The sequence below is a fragment of the Ostrea edulis genome, chromosome 3 (genome assembly GCF_947568905.1).
Source record: "Ostrea edulis chromosome 3, xbOstEdul1.1, whole genome shotgun sequence".
NCBI classification, from domain to species: Eukaryota; Metazoa; Mollusca; class Bivalvia; order Ostreida; family Ostreidae; genus Ostrea; species Ostrea edulis.
In genome coordinates, this window is record NC_079166.1 from 58,036,065 (window position 1) to 58,062,212 (window position 26,148).

Here is a 26,148-nt window from a genome sequence, read left to right on the forward strand (position 1 = left end):
AAACGTGAATTGAATTAACTTTAACTAGTACATTTTAAAATCATGCAAATGTTGTTACTTCACGCTTCAGAGATCAAGAAATGCTTTTGACTGATGTGACTTTTAAGTCTAATAATGAACTTGTTGGCTACATAAAACTGATATTCAATGAAAATCGATACATAAATCATTGTATAAATAGTCCTTTCACTGATTAATATTTAGGGTCTGTTTTACAACTTAATTTGGTAGGATTGTTCTTTAACGTGTCCACTTTTAACTACCACGGTATGAACTTCCGGTTATTATTCTGGATGGCGGGATCAGACACAGAATGGTTTTAAATGAGTGTATCGGTTGATATTACGCTGTTGTACCAGTATCAGCTTATCACAGTGGAAAAAAGGAAACTACATAGATATCCTACAAAAACCGTACAAATTCTGGAGACTGTTATAGTTCCTGTCACTGACGGAATCTAAATAAATACATTACATGTCAAACTAATGCATGACTACGTGATACTCAAGCACATAAGGAAAACAATAAAAAGTTCAAGGACATTATTATGATATGTGACACCTATAATATTGACAGAGTGTGATCTTCAATGAACTCACTCTTAAATGACACTTTGTTTTACCCACACTTTTTTTTTCGTGACAAAAAAATAATACTTTAGTTTTAATTACTTGCATGATCAAATTCTAACTAAAGACTAGAGCCGGTTATTCTTTTCATCTTTGATAAATGCTGGTGATGATGCGATTGGCTATCAATTTTTGGTCGGTCAATGAAATCACATTCGATCATTTTCTACTCAGGGTTTCGTGCGCTACGAGCACTACACCTCTATCAACGACTTTCTATAGAAACATTGTAAAAGTTTCTAACATGCATCATTTATGTTTTGGACTAAATATCCAGTCATATCATGAAATGCTTTTGGTGCAATTAAATTGGTGTTTTCTGTAAATTGTTCAAAATGGCTGTTTTCTGATCTTACATTTGGAAGTATTTCGTAATACGGGTCAATGTAGAACATTCACGTGGTGGAAATTTGATGTAAACATCGAATCGAAAGTAAAAAGTAAACACTCAAAAATATGATAAAACTTAGAAAATAAGCGACAAACCGCTAAATGGTGAAAATGCATTTCTCAAAGTGCCAGTGGGCTATGAATAGAGCCTAATTGATGTATCACCTGTTGATGGGAAAGAAAACGAGAATGACTGCTTATAACACGTGATTAAATTGTCACGTGAATTCGGCGTTTACAGAGGTGAAAGTGAAACTTGCGCAACGCTCCCTCTGGTGGGAGAATGACTTTCAACTTGGAGTTTCAATGTAGGTATAGGTTGCACCACTATTTTAATTTTGCCTATATGTTCTTACCAAAATTACTCACCTTTGACCTAACCTTGCTCCCTGAAAGTAAACTTCTCAGAAGTTTTAATTTCACGTCACTGTTTTAATGGGCATTTTCATACTAAACTATACTTACTCATCCAGCTAGGTGTGAAAATTTGTTGCAATATCTGCTGGTCAAAAGCCAAATTGCCCACATCTACAGCAAAAATTTTAAACAAATCCTTCACTGATGTTTTTACTCGCAGAATTATACTTGAATTTACACCTCATAAAACTTTGGAGACCCTACCAAAATGCAAGCAAACTTCTAGGAAATATTTTCTTTCGGCCATGATTCGACGTGAATCTACACATAGATAGAGTGATGACAACTGCAATGAAAATTAGATATCTTTAAATTAAAAAAAATCAGAAAAAAAGAAGTTAAATTATATGTGTGTTTGAATGTACATTCATCTTGTTTATATCTGATATTTATCAGGTGGAATAGGCCTAGGGTAAATGAGGTGTGTTTGTATGAAATTGAGTCCATTATGGCCATCTCTCTCTCTCTCTCTCTCTCTCTCTCTCTCTGTGTGTGTGTGTGTGTGTGTGTGTGTGTGTGTGTGTGTGTGTGTGTGTGTGTGTGTGATACCAATGGAAAGCCGTTTCCAAACGATACTATAATCAAAACAAAGAGACCAGAAGAGAATAAGAGAATACGTGGAAAACAGATATCCCATCCTAACCGTGGCAAGTGCTAAGAAACAAAAAGAGAGGGGCCAATATTCAATTCCTGCAGTTTCAACTGCTAAGAAACAAAACGAGAAGGATTCCTGCAGTTTCAACTGCTAAGAAACAAAACGAAAAGTTTCGATACTCCATCCGTGCAGTTTCAATTGAATAACTTTGAATCTGCTGAGGGAAATGACAAAATGCCAGAGCTCACAAATATGTAAAACAAGCAAAATCAACGTCTTCCAGTGTGCAAGTTTTAGCCTCAATAATAACTGTTGATAACTCTAGAATTCACTCAAAACTGAAGTCAATGAATGATAGACAGCAGCAAATCATCAATTTCGTAAGAGGTTGCTATTTACAGAAAAGCAATGGTGATGTACATAATGTATGGCATGTCAAACGTTGCAATATTTGATCTTTTCCATTTGCATTGTATAATTTTTCATTTGCATTGTATAATTTCCATTTGTATTGTATAATTTTCCATTTGTATTGTAAAATTTTCCATTTGTATTCTATATTTTTTCATTTGTATTGTATAATTTTCCATTTGTATTCTATATTTTCCATTTGCATTGCATATTTTTTCATTTGTATTGTATCCAGGAAATGTTTATTTTGATTTGTTACGAAGGATTTCATTAGTTAACGTCACTGAAGTACCACAAATGTAGACGTGCTTAGCACACAGGGCCGTAGCAATGACGGTTCTTTATCGTGCCAACGCCTGTGCAGCGATACGGAATATCTGTTTTTAAGGTCATTACGGAAAGACCCGTCATTCTCACTTTTAAATGCCGAGTGTTTGGCAAAGGAGCAATCACTGTCTTGGTTTGATGAGGCAATGATAGTAACGGTTCTCGAACTCACGACCTCCCGCCCACAAACCAAGCGATATATCACTGAGCTACCGCGATCAGGTCCATGCAGGACTAGTTATTTTTAAAACTACGTAGCTAGCTCTAGTAATGGCGAATCCCCCCCCCCCCCCATCATTAAAAAAAAAATAGAACTGTCCAGAAAAGCATGCACATTTTTATTTAGTCAGAATTGAGCAGCTTCGGGGAACTTAATTCGGCCCTTGGGTCCCCACCAATTGTTCACATCGAGTTTGATTTTTAAGTTATCGTTTATTGAATTTGGTACTACGCAAGATGTTGAAGAGGTAAAGTTCAGGAGCCACGTTTCGCAGGAATGTACCGTATTTGCTAAGTGTAATGGTGTAACACCCCCCACCACCACCACCCATTAATTTATCGCTTTTATGCGTCTAATGAGATCAGCATATTCAAACTAGTCTCCTATTTAACCACTAGCTGATCTAGATAATTCTGAACGCAGTAAACTGCTGGATGTCTGGGGACTGCCTTAAGATCCCTAGTGAGTCCAGTGCAAAGCCTTGGTGTAGGGAGGGGGGCGGGGGTGCAGGGGGAGGGCGAAGTCAGTGGCGGATTTAAGGGGGGCGCCCCCCGCCCTAAAATTTTCAAATTTAAGGTAAATCTTGGTATCTTGTTTAGAAAAATGTATTAAACGATAAAAGAAGCAATAATTTCTCCCATTCCTGGAGAAATAAACGACAAAATCTTTTGATTTCTTGAATTACTTTATTGAGAAAACTTAATTTTTCCAGAAACCCTTAAAATTTGCGTCGTTTTACCAATTTCACTGTATTAAAAATGACATATTTCAAGCTCTATAAAATCTGTAAAATCCAGGAGCTTCCGGGGGTTTCGCCCCTGGACCCCCACCAGGGCTTCGTCCTGGACCCACTGGGGGCCGCCTTAAGGCGACCCCCAGACCCCCTGTCTCATAAAGTGGCGCCCCCGTAACCGCAATTCCTGGATCCGTCCCTGAAGTCCCCTGAAACAAGTGCGTTCTGACAAAATAAAAAGTACATGCATGCTTTTTTCGACATCTCTATACAAAATATCATATTTGTGAAGGGAAAAAAGGGGGAGGGGTGTCCCGGCGCAAGATTTCTCATTGCTAGCTACATGTATGTTCAACTAGTTCTTATATGGAACCGATCGCGGTAGTTAAGTGATATACCCTTTGGTTCGTAACCATGAAGTCGCATGTTCGAGTTCTACTCGTGACATGGCTGCATCAAACCTTAGACGTATATATAGTTAATACATTCCCATACGCATTGCTATTTAAAAGTGAGAATCACGGATCTTTCGGATAATGTGACCTTAAAAGCAGATACCCCGTGTTGCGACAGGCGTTGGCACGTTAAAGAACACCCACTGCTACGCCACTGTAAGCGTACACATACATGTAGCATTGTAAGTCTATTTGTGGTACGTCACCTGCAGCTGGTGACGGCTAAATATAAGTGGGACCTAAACTAATGGAATCCTTCGTAACAAATCAAAATAAACAATCCCTCGTATGCAATACAAATGAAAGATTTTGCAATGCAACTGGAAATTATACAATACAAACGAAAAAATTATATAATACAAATGGAAAATATAGAATACAAATGGAAAATTATACAATACAAATGGAAAATATAGAATACAAATGAAAAATTATACAATACAAATGGAATTTATACAATGCAAATGAAAAATTATACAATGCAAATGGAAAATATAGAATACAAATGGAAAATTATACAATACAAATGAAAAAGATCAAATGTTGCAACGTTTGACATGCCATAATAATGTAGAACCTTTCCATGTCTTTGCTAATGGAGGGGCAGCGACAGGCAAGTCCCATTTGATCCACTGTGTTCGATATGCTGCTACAAAAATTCTTCAGAAAACATTCGGAAATCCTGATGGCATAACAGTTATATTGGCAGCATGTACAGGAACTGCAGCCTTTAATGTCTATGGTTTAACAGTTCAAAAGGTATTTTCTATCAACAACGCAACACTGTCGTACCGAGGTTTACGGGAAGAATCTTTAGAACATCACGAAGTAGTCTACTGAATGTGTATGTTGTAATTATTGATGATAACATCAGTGGCAGGTTACAACAAATACGCAACTAGGTTAAGGGCTTCCATAGTCAAATGCACAATAATCATGGGGTGAAATTGCACCTCAAATTCACAGGTATCATTACACTTGTTTCTGTTAAACACCGAAACGATACTACCCATATGTTGAATGTGACTGCGCTACCGTAAATTCCCCTCATGGTAATTTCCCGTGACGTCAGTTAAATATCACGTAACACTTTATTTTTGAAAAACAGCAAGAGGCCCTACTTGTGAACGAAAGTTCAGGTTCATGCGGGTAACCAGCTGAATTTTTATTGATATACTCTGAAAAAAATAAAACTCCTTCACATGAAAAGTGTTGGGAACAAATGCATACTCAAACTATCCATTTAACAACATATCAACAGTCATCAGCGAAATTACCGGGGTTGTCCACATTCTTATATATATATATATATATATGGTGCATCAAAATTGGTACCGTATAAGTTTTACATATATATATATATATATATATATATATATATATATATATCATACCGTTAATATACAAGACAGAAATAGCTCCCCGCACTTTTCAAACACATATATATATTTAGATTATATAGCAGAAAAAATTATATTGTTTTTTATAGCAGATGAACCTGAACTTTGCCGCTGTTTCTGTAGTATGATATTATTTATGTACATGAGGGAATTTTTAAACGTGTAACGGGAATCTTGACCACGGGAACCCAAATTCTATATAAGGGTCACAACGACCAAAATTCTATAACCAGAACCAGTATATCAGGGGATTAACTCGGGTGATCGAATGCCCTGTTCACACTGGCTCTAGTAAAATTCAACCCAGGTGTCGTTATTCCTGAACTATGGTCAACACATCCGAATGATAACACCAGTAAAGAGTTTACAATTTATTAATGATTTAGGATTGATTGATATTGTAAATGATAGCAAATAACAAATCAAATTTAGACCTATGTTCGGCGCTTACGGTCATTTAGCAGTGAGGGTTCTTTAGTATGCTGCAACTACTGTGACATGGGACATTCGTTTTTAAGGTCATCTCTGAGGACCCGTGATATTCACCCCTGATGCCGAGCTTTTGCCGATGGAACTGTCGCTACCTGTTTTAACGACTTAGATCTGTTGCGTCATAAGTTATGACTTTCACATCTCTAGCTCCATATTCGGATACATCTTATTAGACATAGAATTGCAACATTCCGGAAGAATGTTTCGACCTCCTCCCAATCTAAAAACTAATGTTATATGAAGGTATCTACCTTGTGCAGCAACCTACGTGGATAAAAGGACCTTTCTCTTTTTTATCATTTAATTGGTCCTCGATCATCCTTTTCTTTTTCTTCTTTTTTTATTTTTTTTATCTAATCGGCCGTCAATCATATTTTGTACTCATTATTTCCATATCCATATCATCATCACCCAACTCCTCTTGTAGCGAGTGGGTACCGTTCACAGCATCAATTACATTTGGAAATCCACATTTTATTACAAACTGGTCTTTGACAAATTCTACTTCATTGACATCCGGCCAGGGTATGATTTTTATCTTAAATAACCATAGATTACCCTGACAATTCTTCGCCGAGATTGGGTGACGCTAAATTCTGTAAACTCCAAATCTGTAAGCTATTTGAAGGGGGGATATTAGATACCACAAAGTTATGAGCAATTGTTCTCAAATCAAAGTAGTATATTTCCACCTTCAATTACAACTTTGAATTCATCGTAGGGCGAAATTTGCTCCCACACTGTGTGAAACGTAGTTCTTGACAGTTATTATTAAAAACACGTCGTTGTAGTTCGGAACTGTTTGCTCAACAAATTTCAGAATCCGTCTTACATCTCCTCTTACGCTTAATTTATTTTTTCAGTTTAAAACAGCTACATACGAAATAACACACTACATCGTTGTTTTTTTTTATAACATGTTTGAAAACGTTTGAGACTTTGATCGTATTAAATCATACTGATTGGGTACGTAGTGCATCGACTTTCAAAGGGGGCACAACCGTTGGAAAGATGTTGACTTCTCTTAAATTTTTCACAAGCAAAAAAGGTTTACCTTATCTTCAAAAAATCTTAAATCGGAGGGTGGTGATAAGACTTCATCACCTTACACAACCTAATTTTCCCTCCATAATTCTATTTCTAAATTGTTTGTAGGGGGACTCTCATCAGTTACTACATGATTTCAATTTGTTGATTTCAAGCGTATGTTCTTGTCATTGTTATGAAGAATAGTAATAGTTCAACCAATGAAAGGTGAAGATAACGAACAGTGAGCAATCCCATAACTCCTACATGTATAAGCAATACAAAATAGAGAGTTGGCAAACACGGACCCCTGGACACACCTGAGGTGGGATCAGGTGCCTAGGAGGAGTAAGCATCCCCTGTCGACCGGTCACACCCGCCGTGAGCCCTATATCATGATCAGGTAAACGGAGTTATCCGTAGTCAACATCAGTGTGCCAAGAACGGCCTAACAATCGGTATGAAACATGTTAGACAGCAATTGACCCAATGATAGGTTGTATTGACGAACTAGATCGTTATAACGGCCATAGAATTTGCGAAATGCAGATTTCAATCGAGACTGTTGAAACCCATGTACACCATCAACTTGTTTTTCAGTAGCTTGTCTCGATTTAAAAACTGACCATACGCAGAACAAGCTCTTGCATATCAAATCAGTTGAGAGATATAAACACCATATGCAAATGATAATGGAATATTGCTAATTACATATAGGAAGTTGACGATGGAGAAACTGAAATTATTCCGTTTGTCATACAGTTGAGTTGTCAGTTCGCCGTTAATGTCTACTTTCTTTTTGTAAAACTTGTTACACTCTGAGGAGCCGAATTACACGACGAAAGCGCGAAGTGTAATTAATTAAATGTGGATCATGTGTACTTAGTCATCGTTGGATATTTATATATATATATATATATATATATATATATATATATATATATACACGCTGTTTACAGTTAGATAACTTTCAAAAAGTTGTGAACTGTCTAACGTTCATATTGGTGAAAATGGTTTTAAAAGTGTAAATATAAGCAATAAATTATATTTAAAAAAATTAAAGATGTAGTCTCATAACTGCAACGGAATTCATAACGTGAGTCATTCAACTTGTATGCACACGCCGTGATTCTTGAACTTCATAAAATCCCTTACACACAAAGATACATTGCTGGATCCAGTGAATGTTCTACCAAGTCCCCATCTTTGCTCCTTATGAAAACATTAACATATGTGAAGGAGAAACGTCAAACGCACTGTGCCACTACATATGTCAGAAGTGGTGTAAACCAAATGTGGATTCTAAAAACTTCTAATGAACTTTTAGTAATCTTGAAATCGCAAAACTTTTCTCAAATCAACATCAAAACGTATGACTTTTCAACACTTTACACGACGAATCCTCACGATAAATTAAAGATTAGACTTGTTGGCATCATTGACATTTGCTTCTTCAACAAAAATGGAAAATGCAAATATTCCTATCTAGTGATCACCCATCCGAAAATTACTTTCTTAAACACCACTCTGATTCCTCGCAAAAGTACTCTGCAGTTGAAATAAAATATATGCTGGAGTTCTTCAAACAGTCTGATGGAATTCCCATGGGCACGAATTGTGCTCCTTTCTTAGCTGACCGGTTTTCATATTCCTATGAAGCAGAATTTATTCAAAAACTTCTACGTGAGAAGTAAAAATCTTTTGCTGTGGCCTTCACTTCGACATTTAGATATATCGATTTATCTATTAACAATATTAATTTTCACTCATATGTTGATTCGATATATCCCTGTGAACTCGAAATAAAAAGACACCACAGAGCTATCCGCTTCTGCTTCATATTTAAGTATTTTATTGAAAGTAGATATTAACGGCAAACTAACAATTCAACTTTATGACAAACGGGATGATTTAAGCTTCTCCATCGTCAACTTCCCATATTTATGTAGCAAATATTCCATTATCACCTACATATGGTGTTTATATTTCTTAAGTCTCAACTGATTCGATTGATTGATTGTTCTGTTTATGGTCATTTTTTTTTAAATCGAAGCAGGCTACTGACAAACAAGTTGATGGTGCAGGGGTTCCAACAATCTCGTTTAAAGTCAGCATTTCGCAAATTCTATGGTCGTTATAACGTAGATCGTTTGCCAATACAACCCATCATTAGGTCAAATGCTGTCCGACGTTTTTCATACCGATTGTTACACCGTTCTTGGCACACTGGTTTTGACTACGGATGACTCCGTTTACCTGATCAAGATATAGGGCTCACGGCGAATGTGACCGGTCGACAGGGAATGCTTACTCCTCCTAGGCACCTGATCCCACCTCTGGCATATCCAGAATGTTGGAAGACCTGATCAGCAAACACTACGAAGGCATGGTCAATGAGGAACTCCAGCATATTTTTTATTTCAAATTCAGAGTACTTGTGCGTGGAATCAGAGTGGTGTTTAACAAAGTATTTTTTTGGATGACTGATCATCAGATACGAATATTTCTTTTTTCCATTTTTGTTGAAGCAACTGTCTATGCTGTCAAAAAGTCTAGTCTTTAATTTACCATGAGGAATTGGCGTGTAAAATGTTGAAAAGTCATATGTTTTAATGTTGTTAATTTGAGAAACGTTTTGCGATTTCAAATGTACTAAAAGTTCTTTAGAATCCACATTTGATTTACACCACTTCTGGTATATGTTGTGGCACAGGACGTTAGAAGTTTCTCCTTCACAGCTGTTGATATTTTCATGAGGAGCAAAGATATGGGCTTGGTAGAGCATTTATTCCATCCAGCAATGTATCTTTCTTTGTAAAGGTTTAATAAAGTTTTGTAATCTAGTATAGGTACGGTAACTCATATTCATCCATCCCATTGACCGTAATATTAGATGTGTCTAAAACTGAAGTATGATTCTGAAGAATTTCATCTTTTGAAACTAAAATGTTACAAATTTAATCCATTAGCAATGGACTGGTTTGCCTCATATTTGAAAGAAATAGAGATCAGAGTGTGTATATCTGACAAATTGAGACAGAGAACCCAGCGGATCAGAAGTAAACTAGACAAGACCAAGAGCTGTCTGCATTGGAACCACACACAACATGCAAGTTTATTCCATGTTAGCTATTCTTCTCAAGCATATAATCCTTCAGACTTATGCCAGAAGCCTCGGAATCACCCAAGATCAAACACGAAAACCAAACCTGTAAAGGTACAGTACAGGTTCCTCTGCACTACGCAACTTTCTCCTGCTGAGGAAGCCTGTGTGGTGACGACACAAAGAACATGGAGGAGACACATTCTTAGGTTGTTTAAATTTAGGCAGTAGAGCTGAGTGTTCAACAAGATCAAAAGATGGTGAAAGAATTCATTTGTAAAGTTTTTGTAATTAAATTGATGTAGCTGATGCTTTATATGGACAACAACTATTTCAATTTTTCCTTCTATTTTTGGTGTCATCTGCACTCTGTGCATTGTGGGGCCTATACGGTGTAAGTATTGCAGACAATGAGAAAACAGACCTGCGATATTTAATGAATATGCAACAAGCAAACCTATCCTGGCAACATTAAAATGTGATTAGAGAATGTGATCACATAACCCCCCCACAGTTTACCTTCACACGAACAATGACATATTAGGTCTTTAAAATAAACACACAAATTTTTTAGCTGACTTTTACAATTTAATATCCCAACAACACATCTCAGTGGTTTTTCAGGTAAGAATAGTTTCCTCGCACACCATAAAAGAGACTCCAATATTCTTACAGTTAAAATACGACATATAAATCAGTGTTAACTCTATTAAAATAATAGTAATCCACTGTAATGGTTTCATTTCAGAACATCATTCACACGACATCATTTCACTATACTCGAGATAACAGTTGACATGTATACATGAATGAATACTAGTACTTCATACTGGATGAAGATTTTTATGTTCGCTAAAATTCATTCAACTGAAATTATACTAATAATTTCTAAACTAGCTCATTTGTTATGTAACATTTTGAGAGAACTCTTGTAAAATAAGAGACACCAATATCGCTTCTTTAAAAAAAATATACATTAACATTACACAGTGATGCGAATCTCTAACTATACAATACATCCAGATTTCTTTTCTGCTTAATTAATACCGGCATCTGACAAATTAAACTACATGTAAGCCTTGATTAAAAACTTTTCAGATTTTTTTTAAATACAGCTAGATCACTGTCAAAAACTTTTCCTTTAATTCCTAACGGTCTGTTATTCATCAAGCTGTTATAAAATTGAACCACTACTAGCTTCTATCATCACTAGAAGTCTCTGGGAATAGTAACTTTTCACACACTTCCTTCCTCAGTGTCAGGTGATTTGCAACCTCATTTGGATTCGTTAAGACGTGAGGCGATGCCTAAATTTAAAGATTTTGAGATCTTATACATTTAATTCTATGGAATCACATGCATGTGGATTCATCACATACAGAAAACAAGTTATACCTTGATATCTTTGACTTGGTCATCTTTGCTTGTGAATTCTCGTAACATGTACTTCTTCCCCACCTACATATTGAAAAAAAAACATTAAAGGGACTGATTCATGATTGTTTTTCACTTTTAATAATTAAAATCTACTGTCTAATGTGATTTAAAGGTTTCACAAAAAATTAAGGTTATACAAAATATCACAGAAGCTCATTTAAACGAGGTTATCATTTCTTTTGTAAACAAAGAGTACGGTATGTTATTGTTCATGAAGTTTTCAAAAGAAATGGATATCGATATAAGTTTATTACATGTATATCAATCACATTTCAAGTGTTCTTTATGTAAAATGTGTCATTTAAACGTTAAATTTGTGACTGCAAAATTAAGAAGCAATTGAGTCATTGTTTACATAACACAGAGTTAAGGCTAAAATATTGCTCTTATCCTTGCATACAGACGATCAAATTATTGGCAGTCAATATTAAATGAGTTATATTTTTAATGTTTCACATCAAAAATAAAAAAAATTCTTTAAACACGTAAACCAGTCCCTTAAGTTCTCATCTTTTGAAAAAAATTTCAGTAGGCTTTGTAGAGTACCAGGGCTTTCCCTGGGTCATAACAGCTAGCACTGTAAAAATCTCAAAGACTACTTAAACTCATCTGTGAAAGCAGAACTCATTTGTTGATTGATTGTATATTAATTAACGTCCCTCTGAAGAATATTTTGCTCATATGGAGATTTCACCATTGCCGGTTTGAAGGTCTTTATCGTGCCAAACCTGCTGTGACATGGGGCCTCGGTTTTTGTGGTCTCATCCAAAGGACCGCCCCATTTAGTCACCTCTTATGACAAGCAAAGGGTGCTGAGGACTTCTTCTAACCTGGATCCCCATAGAACCCAATCATGACATTATATCTGTTTACAAATGATTATGAAGGTAAACACCCCCTGTGTGGCCCACAATGTAAATAAGTAAAGTTAGAATAAGAAATACGCATAATGTGAAAAATGCCTAATAAAAAGATAATTGACTGAATATTGAGGAACATGTCTACCCTCGGTCTTTGTACAAATAACAAACCTCACAAGCTCAGTGCAGTTTACTGTACAAAGACCTTTGGCGGGTACATTTCCTGATATTTAGTCAATAACATATACTTCATAATAAACAATTTTGAGCTCATTCACTTAAATATTTACAGAACTGAAATATATTGTCAATTATTGCACATATAAATCTAACCTCGTAATGCAGTCTTGTGTCATTGACTCTAATCATGACGTTGTCCACTCTCATGAAGAATCTTATCAAGACAAAGAAACCAGATGGCATCACTCTCTGAAAATAAAACACCCCCGTATCAGATAGACGACTTGTAAAATAAAACACCCCTGTATCAGATAAACGACTCGTAAAATAAAACATCTCCGTATCAGATAGACGACTCGTAAAATAAAACACCTGTGTATCAGAGAGACGACTCGTAAAATAAAACACCTCCGTATCAGATAGACGACTCGTAAAGGAACATTCATACAGTGTATTCTTATGCATATCTTCATTACAAAACGATAGTGGGGTCCATAGACCAGTCACAATACATTCACCTAAGTGACCTAGATATAAATCACCTATCACATCTAATTCAAACAGCCAATCACATCCTCATCTCTAAGTCTCTGTATCATGATGCCTTACTGTATAAAGATCAATGATTGAACATTCATATTGCTGTGCCTGGGATGCAGATTGCTCAAGATCTATACATTTCTATTGCAATATTTCAATCATTGATACATGTAACTGTTATGGCTTGTTGCATAAATCATCTGAACTTAAGGAAGATCAATTGGCACACTTTATTGCTGTTTGTAAATTTAGACATCTGTATTGTACCTAACAACATTGAGTGCTATACACAAAAACTGGAAACCTAACAATATGGAGGGCTTTATCACCATAAACTGGCATCATAATGGCAGAGAGTTACAAAGTGAGTATCATTTAAAACTGGCAATCTTACAACTCCAAAAAAAATAGCACCTAATACTGGCAATCTTACAACTCCAAAAATAATAACACCTAATATTGGCAACCTAACAACACCAAGAACAATATCACTTAAAACTTGCAATGTACCAACACTAAGAACTATATCAACAAAAATTGGCAAAATTGAACATCAACAACTGTATGTACTATGGAATTACTGACAAAACTCTGTGAGGACTCAGATTTTGTGAATACCTGTGGGATTTATAACCCTGAAAAACTACTGGATTTATATTGTTTCAATGTACAGAATAATATGAAAATCGATCCAATTTTCCAATCATTGATGCATGTAGTAACTGTCATGGCTAATCGCACAGATCATCTGAACTTGAGGAAGATCTGTCGGCACACCATATTGCTGTAGGTGAATTTAGACATCTGTGTTGTACATCTCAACAACACAGAAAGCTATAACACCAAAAACGGACACCTTAAGAATGATTGATTGATTGATTGATGTTTTCCGCCATACTCAACAATTTTTCAGTTATCTGTTGGCGCCCATTTTTATTGGTGGAAGAGAGAAACCTGCAATGCACCTGCGAAGAGACCACCGACCTCCCGAAAGTAAACTGGGAAACTTTCTTAAAGCTGGAAATCTAACAACACCAAGAACGATATCACATAAAGCCGGAAATCTAACAACACCAAGAACTATATTACATAAAGCCGGAAATCTAACAACACCAAGAACGATATCACATAAAGCTGGAAATCTAACAACACCAAGAACGATATCACATAAATCCGGAAATCTAACAACACCAAGAACGATATCACATAAATCCGGAAATCTAACAACACCAAGAACGATATCACATAAAGCCGGAAATCTAACAACACCAAGAACGATATCACATAAAGCCGGAAATCTAACAACACCAAGAACGATATCACATAAAGCCGGAAATCTAACAACACCAAGAACTATTAACACCTAACAGTGGTAACTTAACAACAACAAGAACTATTAACACCTAACAGTGGTAACTTAACAACAACAAGAACAATTAACACCTAACAGTGGTAACTTAACAACAACAAGAACTATTAACACCTAACAGTGGTAACTTAACAACAACAAGAACTATTAACACCTAACAGTGGTAACTTAACAACAACAAGAACTATTAACACCTAACAGTGGTAACTTAACAACACCACGAACTATTAACACCTAACAGTGGTAACTTAACAACAACAAGAATAATTAACACCTAACAGTGGTAACTTAACAACAACAAGAACTATTAACACCTAACAGTGGTAACTTAACAACACCACGAACTATTAACACCTAACAGTGGTAACCTAACAACAACAAGAACTATTAACACCTAACAGTGGTAACTTAACAACAACACGAACTATTAACACCTAACAGTGGTAACTTAACAACAACAAGAACTATTAACACCTAACAGTGGTAACTTAACAACAACAAGAACTATTAACACTTAACAGTGGTAACTTAACAACAACAAGAACTATTAACACCTAACAGTGGTAACTTAACAACAAGAACTATTAACACTTAACAGTGGTAACTTAACAACAACAAGAACTATTAACACCTAACAGTGGTAACTTAACAACAACAAGAACTATTAACACCTAACAGTGGTAACTTAACAACACCACGAACTATTAACACCTAACAGTGGTAACTTAACAACAACAAGAACTATTAACACCTAACAGTGGTAACTTAACAACAACAAGAACTATTAACACCTAACAGTGGTAACTTAACAACAACAAGAACTATTAACACCTAACAGTGGTAACTTAACAACACCACGAACTATTAACACCTAACAGTGGTAACTTAACAACAACAAGAACTATTAACACCTAACAGTGGTAACTTAACAACAACAAGAACTATTAACACCTAACAGTGGTAACTTAACAACAACAAGAACTATTAACACCTAACAGTGGTAACTTAACAACAACAAGAACTACAGTGAAACTTCTCTAAACCGGCCGGCTCTCGGACCGAAAAAAAACGACCAGTTTAGAGGGATGGCCGGTTTACTGAGAATTTAGCATTTAGTTAAATTTCATCTCAATATTCACGAAGTGTGTACTGTTCATTTTGTTCTGGTGATCTATGATCAATTATCGGTGGAGATCAGATTAGTCCGTTTGTACCTACAGATAATTATAAATTCTCGCTGAAATCATCTAATTTTAAACTGAAAATCTATAACAGGATACATAGAGATTCCTCTTATAAAAACTCTACATTCATCGCTTATATCATTAACAAATTTGTTTTCACGTTTTTGAAAAGTACAATAGGAAATATGAAATTGTAATTTGAATATTTCTTAGAAATTTTAAGTCTATTGAAACCAAGAAAATTGATTTATTTTTTAACAGTTATCATTAACAGTCATGGGTTTGTTCTTTATTAACTACTGCTTATATCCATGCGATAGTATGGTGCAACAATATGGCGTTTAATACTGTATTCATTCAATGTATTCCTAACTGTTGTTTTTTACATTTGGTATGGAATTTGGAAGGGTCACTTGGAGAAGCCAAGTGTCACTTAACACTAAGGACAGCACAGGTAAACAATAGAAATTATAGAGGCCACTTGGGTTTTTCACACCTCCAGTTGATAATTTCCCACCTGGTCAGTTGATCAGTCAATTTGCACACCTCTGGCCAAAATTTTCTTGTCTTAAAAAAGTGGCCAGTATTATAAGGGTAAATTACCCATGTTCATTAACAAATGTACTTAAAAAAGTGGCCGATGTCCGGTTTCCAGGGGTGGCCAGTTTTGTAAGAGTTTCTTTGTAAGGAAATGTGAAGATTTTTGCCAGGACTTTGAAAATCGACCGATATTCAGGGAGAACCGGTTTTCGGAGGGGCCAGTTTAGAGAAGTTTCACTGTATATCATTTAAAACTGGCAACCTAACAAAAAGAGCATTATCAACTAAAACTGGCAATGTAACAATGCCAAGAATAACATCACTTAAAACTGGCAACCTAAAAACAACAAGAACAACATCACTTAAAACTGGCAACCTAACAACAACAAGATAAATATCAACAAAAATTGGCAAAATTGAACACCAACAAGCGATCGATCACGGTAGCTCAGTCATAGAGCGTCCACATCGAAACCAGGAGGTTGCGAGTTCAAGCCCTGCCCATGTCATGGCCACGTCTAACCTAACACGTTGACATAGGTAGTGATTGTTCCTTTGTCAAACGGTTGGCATTTAGAAGTGAGAATTACAGGTCTTTGAGATATGACCTTAAAAACGGAGGTACTGTGTCATGGCAGGCGTTGGTACAATAAGAACCCTTACTGCTAGAACGCTAAGCATAGGTCTAAATTTCTGGTAATTCACCAACAGCTGATGATGTCTCAATATGAGTGAAATATTCTTGACAGGACGTGAAACAAATAATCAATTCACCAACAACTGTATGTACTACAGAATTACTGATTATACTCTGTGAGGACTCAGATTTTGTGAATACCTGTGGGATTTATAACCCTGACAAATTACTGGATTTATATTGTTTCAATGTACAGAATAACATGAAAATTGACCCAATTTTCCAATCATTGATGCATGTAGAAACTGTCATGGCTAATCGCACAGATCATCTGAACTTGAGGAAGATCTGTCGGCACACCATATTGCTGTAGGTGAATTTAGACATCCATGTTGTACATCTCAACAACACAGAAAGCTATAACACCAAAAACAGACATCCTAACAATGCAAAGACCTACAAAAAGTATATCACTAAAGCATAGCAATCTAACAACCTAATATTAAAAGTGATAAGAACTTAGGAATCGCTGATTATACTCTGTGGGGGGACAGATTTCATGGGTACCTATGGAATTGATTGATTGTCTCTCTTGAGAATTTTTCACTCATATGGAGATATAACAGTTCCCGACGAAGGGTGGCAAAATTAAACACATTGATTTATATAATGTTTCAATGTAAAGAATCCAGAAAATTTCATCCCAAAGAGTAAAATTTCAGCAACCCATGAAAAATTCAAATGACTTTATAATACATTTAAGTTTCCATGTACACATCTTTGACAGAATTTCCTCAACTAACTTCATTTTTCCTCCCTTAAAATTATTATGGGAAAATTCCTCATCTGGATTTTACAGGGAGACTTCCTTAATGAGTCTCATTGAAAACAACTTATTTTGAACTTTTTTGACTTACCATTCTGGCATTAAGAACTGATGTTCCATTATCAGCAAGCTCATCTTCAAACAGCAGCATATCTTCATAAAACAGGATCTTCTCCCTTACCTTCAGCTTTTCAATATCAATTCTCTCCGTTGTTTCTGACACCTAAAATATTCGAGGAAAATCTTCACTTCCTCCATATATGCAACTGCTATTATATTTCATGATTTTCTAAGTCTGATTTACATTCTCCAACATTCAATTCTGAGCAATGTTTCAGTAATTCATTTGCCAACTTCCAGTATGTGAAAATCTGGTCAATACCCTCTTTCAGATGCAAAAAATCTGGTCATAGCGCATTTTTGAAAAATAATAAACATTTTTGAAACATTTGCCATAATACCAAGTGCTTATACATGTATTTCAAAGGAACATCAAACAGTATTCTCTGCATTGTGAAGTATTTGATTGTGCAGAAGAATTGAAAGTTACAGCGGCACATTATTAGTTACACAGCGTGTAGTTGAACTTATACAGAAGATACATGGTCAGTGAATTCCATATGGAGCATTTCGCAAATTCTATGGTCGTTATAACGATCTAGTTCGTCAATACAACCTCGCATTGGGTCAAATGCTGTCTGACGTGTTTCATACCGATTGTTAAGCCGTTCTTGGCACAATGATTTTGACTGCGGATAACTCCGTTTACCTGATCAGGATATAGGGCTCACAGCGGGTGTGACCGGTCAACAGGGGATGCTTACTCCTCCTAGGCACCTGATCCCACCTCTGGTATGTCCAGGTGTCCGTGTTTGCCCAACTATCTATTTTGTATTGCTTATAGGAGTTATGAGATTGATCACTGTTCGTTATCTTCACCTTGCATGAAACTCAAGCTTTAATCTCACTCCTGATAGAATTTACTGACCACGTAATAATCCAAAACAGTCCATCTAAACACTATGTAGCAAATATATCTCACCCACTGATTTAATTACATCTAATTAAGGTGTTCAATATCCCTGTAAACATGGGTAAATTTAATCTCATTGTTCAGAGAAATCAAGATAATAATAGTATTGACAGAAAATACATATAGTTTAGAGTGTTCAGTGTTTTTGGGGAAAAACTAAAATTAATTTCATGATTATTTCACTTGTCAATCAAGTAGGATGCGCTGCGACCTGAAACAACAATGACATAACACACAAGTGATGTGAGAAACTGCGTATTTCAAATATTTCCATTAATGTATTGTCCACATTTAGTGTTAACCGTTTGAAATTTATCTTTCCTACCAGACTTTACAGCTGTATTACTGAGAAGTCCGCCACTTTGAAACCTATGTAAACATGATGAAATAACTTGTCTATTAACCATGTATACAACTACCACTGATGGTGCATGGAATATATGTGATCTTTACGTGATCGATATAAACCAATGATAATGTCATAAATTTGCAGAAAGTAAGATATTTTGAATTTTAAAGACAGAATGGACAACATTCAGAGCTAGACACAGACTGGTTGTGTTCTGCTAGGAATTTAGAAAAAAAAAAGTTTCTGCTGCAGTAACTTTGCTTTCGAGATCTTAAGACGATATCAAAAAATACAACAATTATTTAGAAGACTTTTTAAAATGCCAAAAGATTTATTTACATGATTTTTGCATGTATTATCAGATCATTTGTAGATATAACAGAAAAGTGTGAATTACTCAAAATACAAAAGAAATATTTTTTTCCCAATCACTTTCTTTTACCCATGGAAAGTCATTCTCTGAAATTCTCTGATATGAACACATACATTGATATCATTTGTCTTTATCTGCACTGACCCTACTGGTCCTGATATAGATCTTTTCCTATCAAAAGCCATTTCACAAAATGATTTCAGCCCCTAGTTTTTCATAAATACTTACAGATAATTGTTCATATCTGTCACCGGCTTTAATACTGTATAGGGGGAAAATAAATTGTGGTGAAAATTTTCGCTAAATTCAGTCTCGACAAATCAGCGAATCTAAGAAACCGTGAATATTTTATTTTTTATTATTCTATAACACACAATGTGTTTTAAAAAAAGGGGGGGGGGGGGGGCTTATAGTGATTCGAATCCATGAATTTAAGAATTCATGAATGCGTCTAAAATGAAAAAAAAAAAAAAAACGCAACAATTACAACCCATGAAATTATTCCCCTATACAGCAATTTAGCTATAACAGTTGTCAGCATTATTTTCGTTGATACAAGCTTGCAAACTGGAAACTGAACTAACTTACAAAACTAATCTGGAAATTGATTATTCTTTAATTCTTCAACAAAAATCAGGTGAAAAGCATGACCCACTGGGTCAAAAAAAAAAACAATTGGGTTATGGGGGTCAAAATATCAAATGTAGCCCAATGAAATCGGGTGAATTGGCAACTATGAAAGTAATACATGTCATGTACTTGATAATGAATTTACTGTGATGCCTTTTCCCGGCTTTCCGATGAGAGTCCCTTTATAGTCTGTGGTATATGTCCAATCAAATGGTTTCACCACATCATTAATGTGTTCACAGTCCGCCCTATTTAAACAGAAAAGATAAAACATTTTAGAAAATCAAGCATGTCTGCAGAACACAAAATCATAGAATCTGATTCAGACAGATGTTTGTGTGGCTTTTCTTCACCATATGATTTGCATCAATCATGAAGGAATAAGTCTTGATTAGAAATACGCTTATACAGAACTATGTATATGCATAGCAATATCCTGTAAATGTAGTTCTTCATCTGTGTGGTAAATATCTCTGTGATGTCCATGGTCACAAGAAATCTGAGGCATTACATACCATTGAACATGAAGTTTATTTTCTACATTCTGAATTAAAACTTAAAAATTAAAATTGATGAGTCGGGGAGGGGGTGTCAATAAATCAGGGTGGACATGTGGTCATACAAAAACTAAGAATAAATAGCAACAACACACCGATCATTACTAACCTTGCCTCCCTCCAAGCTTGAGAAACAGCCACTTTCAGAGGATCATAATGAGCATCCACTCCCTTCAATGCATCTAAAGCATTGAACTCTATCCCATAACCATCAGAATGCACCATCCGTAAAACATTATCAGCAAAGATCATCTCCGGGACCTGAGGCAATTCCAGCTGGGACTCAAACCTAGAATATCACAGATAGTATTATGGGATAACTGATTCAATACAGAGTACATTCATATCTATTTTAATATTTAGTATATGCAACAAGATTTTGTTTTCTGTGTTAACTTGAGCAGTGAGTAAAGAAGCCCAAATAAAATATCTGACAGTAAATAATTGTTGCTTAATGGTGCAAAAGTCTGTTGTGTAAAAATAGAAGCATTTGTATATTCTGGAATTTCAAACTTTTTGTCCTGATATAATTATTTGCAGGAATTTCTTTACCACTTGAATCCAGGGGCTAAAGTTTGAGAAAAATAGCGATATTTGATTGAAATTGGGAAATTTGTTTTATACAAATAAATAAGAAAAACAAGCAAAAAGTTAGCCATTTGATATTTTATCATCAATGTGGCTGGCTTAAACAAGCTTTTATTTCCGGTCTTTAACAAAGAAAAAACTGTCACAAATGTTTTTGCAACAGAGTGGCACTGAGGTTATGGCCCCTCATAGTATATTCTCATGAAACCATCCATTTGGGAATTTTTAGACATCATTTTCGGAAAAACATCTGCTTTTCAGCATTGGGACTGGGGCCGAATTTCGACCCCCTACAGACCCTAAAAAAATCCCTGATATATATATATCGGCTGATAAAACTTTAATCCCTATTGTGGCCCCAACCTACTCCCGATGGGGGGGGGGGGGGGGGGGGTGGAGAAGAAGAAGAAGATTTTTAATGATTTTCCAAATATATTTGTATGTAAAAACTTTGATCCCCTACTGTGGCCCCAACCTCAGTGGTTCTTGAGAAAATGATTTTTAAAGATTTTCCTTATATATTTGTAAGTAAAACTGTGATCCCCTATTGTGGCCCCATACTACCCCCAGGGGTCATGATTTTAACAAACATGAATCTGCATTATGTAAGGAAGCTTTCATGTAAATTTCAGCTCTTCTGGCCAAGTGGTTCTTCAGAAAAAGATTTTTAAATGACCCCACCCTATTTTTGTGATTATCTCCCCTTTGACATAGCCCTTCATTTGAACAAACTTGAAAGCCCTTCACCAAAGGATGCTTTTGGCCAAGTTTGGTTATAATTGGCCCAATGGTTCTGGAGAAGAAGTCGAAAATGTAAAGAGTTTACAGACAGACGATGGACAACAGGCGATCAGAAAAGCTTACTTGAAAAACTTTCTAACAACTCTGAATTGTACATTACTGTAGGCCTATATTTTTACATCTGGAGAGGGGGCAGGGATTTTTTTTTAGGGTCTGGGGGGGGGGGGGGGGGGCTGAAATAAGGCCCCATTCCCAATGCTAAAAAGCAGGTATTTTTCAAAAATTTTCCTTTGAAATTCCCAAACAATGAAAACAAATCAAAGAGGGTAGCCTAATTGTTCATATATCTTCTTCACATGTCCACAGATTACAATGTTTGCTGCAAAATTGTTAAGTAAACTTAATTTTCTGACCTCTGCTTATTTGAAAGAGGCAAGCTTTGACCAGATTGAAAGTCAGAAGGAGTCCAATTATACCTCAATGCACTCTGGATTGGTTTTCTCCCTACTTCTTTGTATGAAACATTTTCCCCAATTTCAAGCAAATGTCGCTATTTTTCCCAAATGGAAAGGCCCAGGCCCTTGAAATCAAGACCTTAAAATAACCCGGGGGGGGGGGGGGGGGGGGGGGGGGGGGAGTACTTTTATTTTATGTCACCTCTCTCTGGAGGGTCCCTCTGATTTCAGGATGTGACTTTTGACTGATACGATGTCCCATGGCCCAAACTGGAACCTCTCTGTAACGGCTCGAGCTCGGGCGGCGACATCCTCCCCTCCTGACATTCTCAAAGACACATGGGCTTCTGAATCTGTCAATAAAATGATGGCTATTAATCTACACAAACATGCTGAATAACGAAGATTATAACTTAATATTTATCTAACACCACATAAACCCTTCTACACATTTATTCCATATATTCATATCTCTGACACAACTTTATTTTTTGTTTTTTAGCTATGGGATTTTTGCATTGAAAGCTGAAAGGTCAATATTGCCAGTCTTCACAAAAACTCAGTGGTCCGAAGACCGAGGCCAGTGAATTTTACAGTGAAAATAAAAAAATCAGGAAGTCTGATGGGCTTGTAGACTTTTTGTAAGTCACATTAAATATAATGTTGGATTTAGATATTCTAAACGTTTCATTTACTTAAATTACCATCAAAATAAAACAACAAATAGCACATAAAGTAAGTGTTTTGACAATGTGGTGTTTATTTCTCTAAAGTAAAGAACTATACTTGTAATTGTCAACATAACTTGTATGTTGACGACGTGAATATTTAATGAACAACTTATTGAAACAACAAAAATGGCCGTATTCTGTTTCGTGGTAACTGCTGCTTTTTCCAATTAAAATGAACTTCATCAATCGCAGTTATCTCTAATTTTATGCAATTTCTATAGTTTATAGAATTAATCAATCGTTTACATTTGATGTTGATAGAGAAGGCTACTTTCCTAAGGTGCATTCGTTTGTGAAAAATACGTGAATTTGTAGTCTTGTTGCGAGTGAAGAGAGATTTGGGGGGGCCAGTAAATTCAGACAGTTCACTGGTCCGACCGGCCAGCAAGTTTTAAATGTTTTCGTGAAGACTGTATTGCATGTCAGTGGTTTATATATTGTGAAATGAAAATTTTACAAAGTAATGCATCATTTGCGAAATCATTCTTTCAAATATGGATAGCAGTTAAGCCAGTAGACAATAGTGCTAGTTAAGTAGTTTACTATCCATTTTACTACCCTAAAATTTTAAAATCACTGTAACTGGAGGCTAGCCGATTTCTGCAGTGAACACATGGCATGTTGTTATCTTACACATGTTTACATTATAAACAAGTTCTAAAAATATACATGATCATTCATTGTTTACCGAATTACAGGTTTAAAAATTAAAGGATTGGAGCAGGTGTTTGCACTGTATCATAATAAGGACAAACCTTATAGGGATTTTATATCATGTGACACAAATCTAATTAATTTTACGGAGCTTCGGGTCTGTGGACAGAGTGACTGCACGCTACCCAGTAAACCAACACCCCATAACTTAACAATACAACATTTATACAACTCCATCCTCTTCGTTTGCTTGGATTTCTTGCAATGTAATAATGGGGATTCAATTTACCTATTGCGCTCAATAAAATGATAAACGATTACAATTTTCTTTTCCAAAAAGTTGCAAATCAAAACTTCTGTGAATTCTTCGAATATCGAACCCGATGTCTGGTCCAACATAAGCGATAGGAGATAGATAAATGAAATCGATGGAATTATGTAGAAAACTGTTTGAACGATTTGATAAATTGTTATATTGGCCAAGATCGATCTAGTAAATAGTTTCTACGGTCTAATAAATATTTTAAACAATTCCATTCATTTAATTTAAATGATAGCCTAGCTTTATTAATACAATAACATCAATACCACATCACTGTATTCGCTTAATCTATGTCATTTTTTCTTCATGTAAGAAGATACTGTACCCATGATCAGAAATCTTTTTTGATGATATCAATCAACTGATGTATTATGGAGCACCATTTCATGAGCAACAATTCAGTTATTTAAGTGCATGTCTACGAGAAAACCATGCAGAAAGCTATTCATGTTAGGTTTTCAGTTTCACTTTCTTTTGTCATAATTATTTATTTCAATGTATTTTAAGACTTTTTTGAGAATTTTGTCAAAATCTGGTAATCGACAAGGTGTACAGTGCCTTATTTGGTTACCATTGGTAGCAACCACCACCCATTTTTTAAAAATTACCCAAAACAATAAAAATCAGGTGTAACTAGTTCTAATTGTAACGGGGACCGTTACAGATGTTCCCCAAACCTCCCCTAATTAAAAAGTGATGTCCTTGTGAATCTATAGGAAAAAATCATTTTATTTTAGCCTTTAATTACATGTAGTACGTTCAATATGGTCATTTCAGTACCAAGAAATGAAAGAAAGCGTTGCACGTGCATACACGCGCATGCGTGTATGATTCCGAATTTTTGTTGATGTCGTTCAACAGGCATTTGTATCATATACCCACAGTATGAATTTCATAACGTTTCCACCAAATATAAGGAAGTTATAGCGATTTTAAAATCGTCCAATCAGAAATCAGCACACGTGCATGCACGTGCTGAGCAGTCATTATAACCACAGCAATTTATAAGGAGTACCAAGATACATCTAAACCCCTAATATGAATAGAATTTGATGAAAAACAAAAACGTTATCGGCCTTTAAAAATTGAACATTTAAAAAACGTTGCACGCGCATGCGCGTGTGCGTTGGCATTTTTTGTTACACCAACATATAGATACACATATTGTCTACATATGCTGTGAATATCATCTCATTCGCTTCATAAATAAGATAGTTACAAACGTTTTAGCATTATCCAATTAAAATGAAGCGAACGTGCATGCGCGTGCAAATTAGTAATTTTGACCATGTAAATCAGTTAAGGGTCTCAATATCTACCTATGATATGAATTTCAAGCCATTTCAATGAACAACAAAAAAGTTAGACTGATTCCAAAGTTAGCGTACAAATTTTGTAATGCGCGTGCACGTGCATGCGTGCGCGTGCTGGCAAAATAACTATTATTTTTCATATGTACAAATGATATACTATCATCCTATTTAGGTTTTATATCGCTTCCTTCAATATTCTGATTTTCCATTTTTTGTACCAAAATTGCAATGCACGTGCGCGCGCGTGCATGCACGTGCAAACAAAATGACTATCACTATGCACATCTACAAACGCTATACTATCATCCTGGAAAGTTTCATATCGATCCCTTTTGTAGTTTCTGAGAACACTACCGGACAAAAAAGTACCGGAGAAAAAGAATAATAATAATAATAATAATAATAAGAAACAGAGTAAAAACAATATGTTCCCAAACTTTGTTTGGGGAACATAATTACCAATTTTGAGTATGCTGATTTCAAATCTGGATTCCTTTTACTCCAATTTCTTATAGAAAATGAGGTATAGTGACTTAAACACCCCTACCGTCAGGTTGCCAAAAACGGAAAATGTTTCATTTCGCATCAAAAAGTGACCCAACTTTATTTCTTGAAACACCATTACCCAAAA

General features: G+C 35.6%; 1 protein-coding gene across 2 annotated transcripts; it reads right to left on the reverse strand.

The window, feature by feature from the left end:
- Positions 1 to 10,764: 10,764 nt before the first annotated feature.
- Positions 10,765 to 24,270, reverse strand: LOC125674425 (TIP41-like protein). Of its 2 annotated transcripts, none has more exons than XM_056158260.1 (8): positions 24,204 to 24,270; positions 22,700 to 22,850; positions 20,823 to 21,002; positions 20,302 to 20,404; positions 17,863 to 17,994; positions 12,829 to 12,924; positions 11,594 to 11,656; positions 10,765 to 11,505 (listed from the first exon to the last, which is right to left on the reverse strand). In XM_056158260.1, exons 2-8 carry the CDS (start codon positions 22,822 to 22,824, stop codon positions 11,392 to 11,394), a joined length of 813 nt encoding a protein of 270 aa, XP_056014235.1. In that variant the 5' UTR covers positions 22,825 to 22,850; positions 24,204 to 24,270; the 3' UTR covers positions 10,765 to 11,391. The 2 variants fall into 2 exon arrangements, with proteins under 2 accessions (XP_056014235.1, XP_048767537.1); XM_048911580.2 differs by having other exon boundaries at positions 24,172 to 24,264.
- Positions 24,271 to 26,148: the final 1,878 nt, after the last annotated feature.

Coding starts and splice junctions, on each gene's coding strand:
- LOC125674425 (XM_056158260.1), bottom strand. CDS start 22,824: ATGTCAGGAGGGGAGGATGTCGCCGCCCGAGCTCGAGCCGTTACAGAG. Junction 21,003..22,699: donor GAGGGACCCTCCAGAGAGAG/GTGACATAAAAT, acceptor GTGATATTCTAG/GTTTGAGTCCCAGCTGGAAT. Junction 12,925..17,862: donor CAGTTCTTAATGCCAGAATG/GTAAGTCAAAAA, acceptor TTTTATTTTCAG/AGAGTGATGCCATCTGGTTT.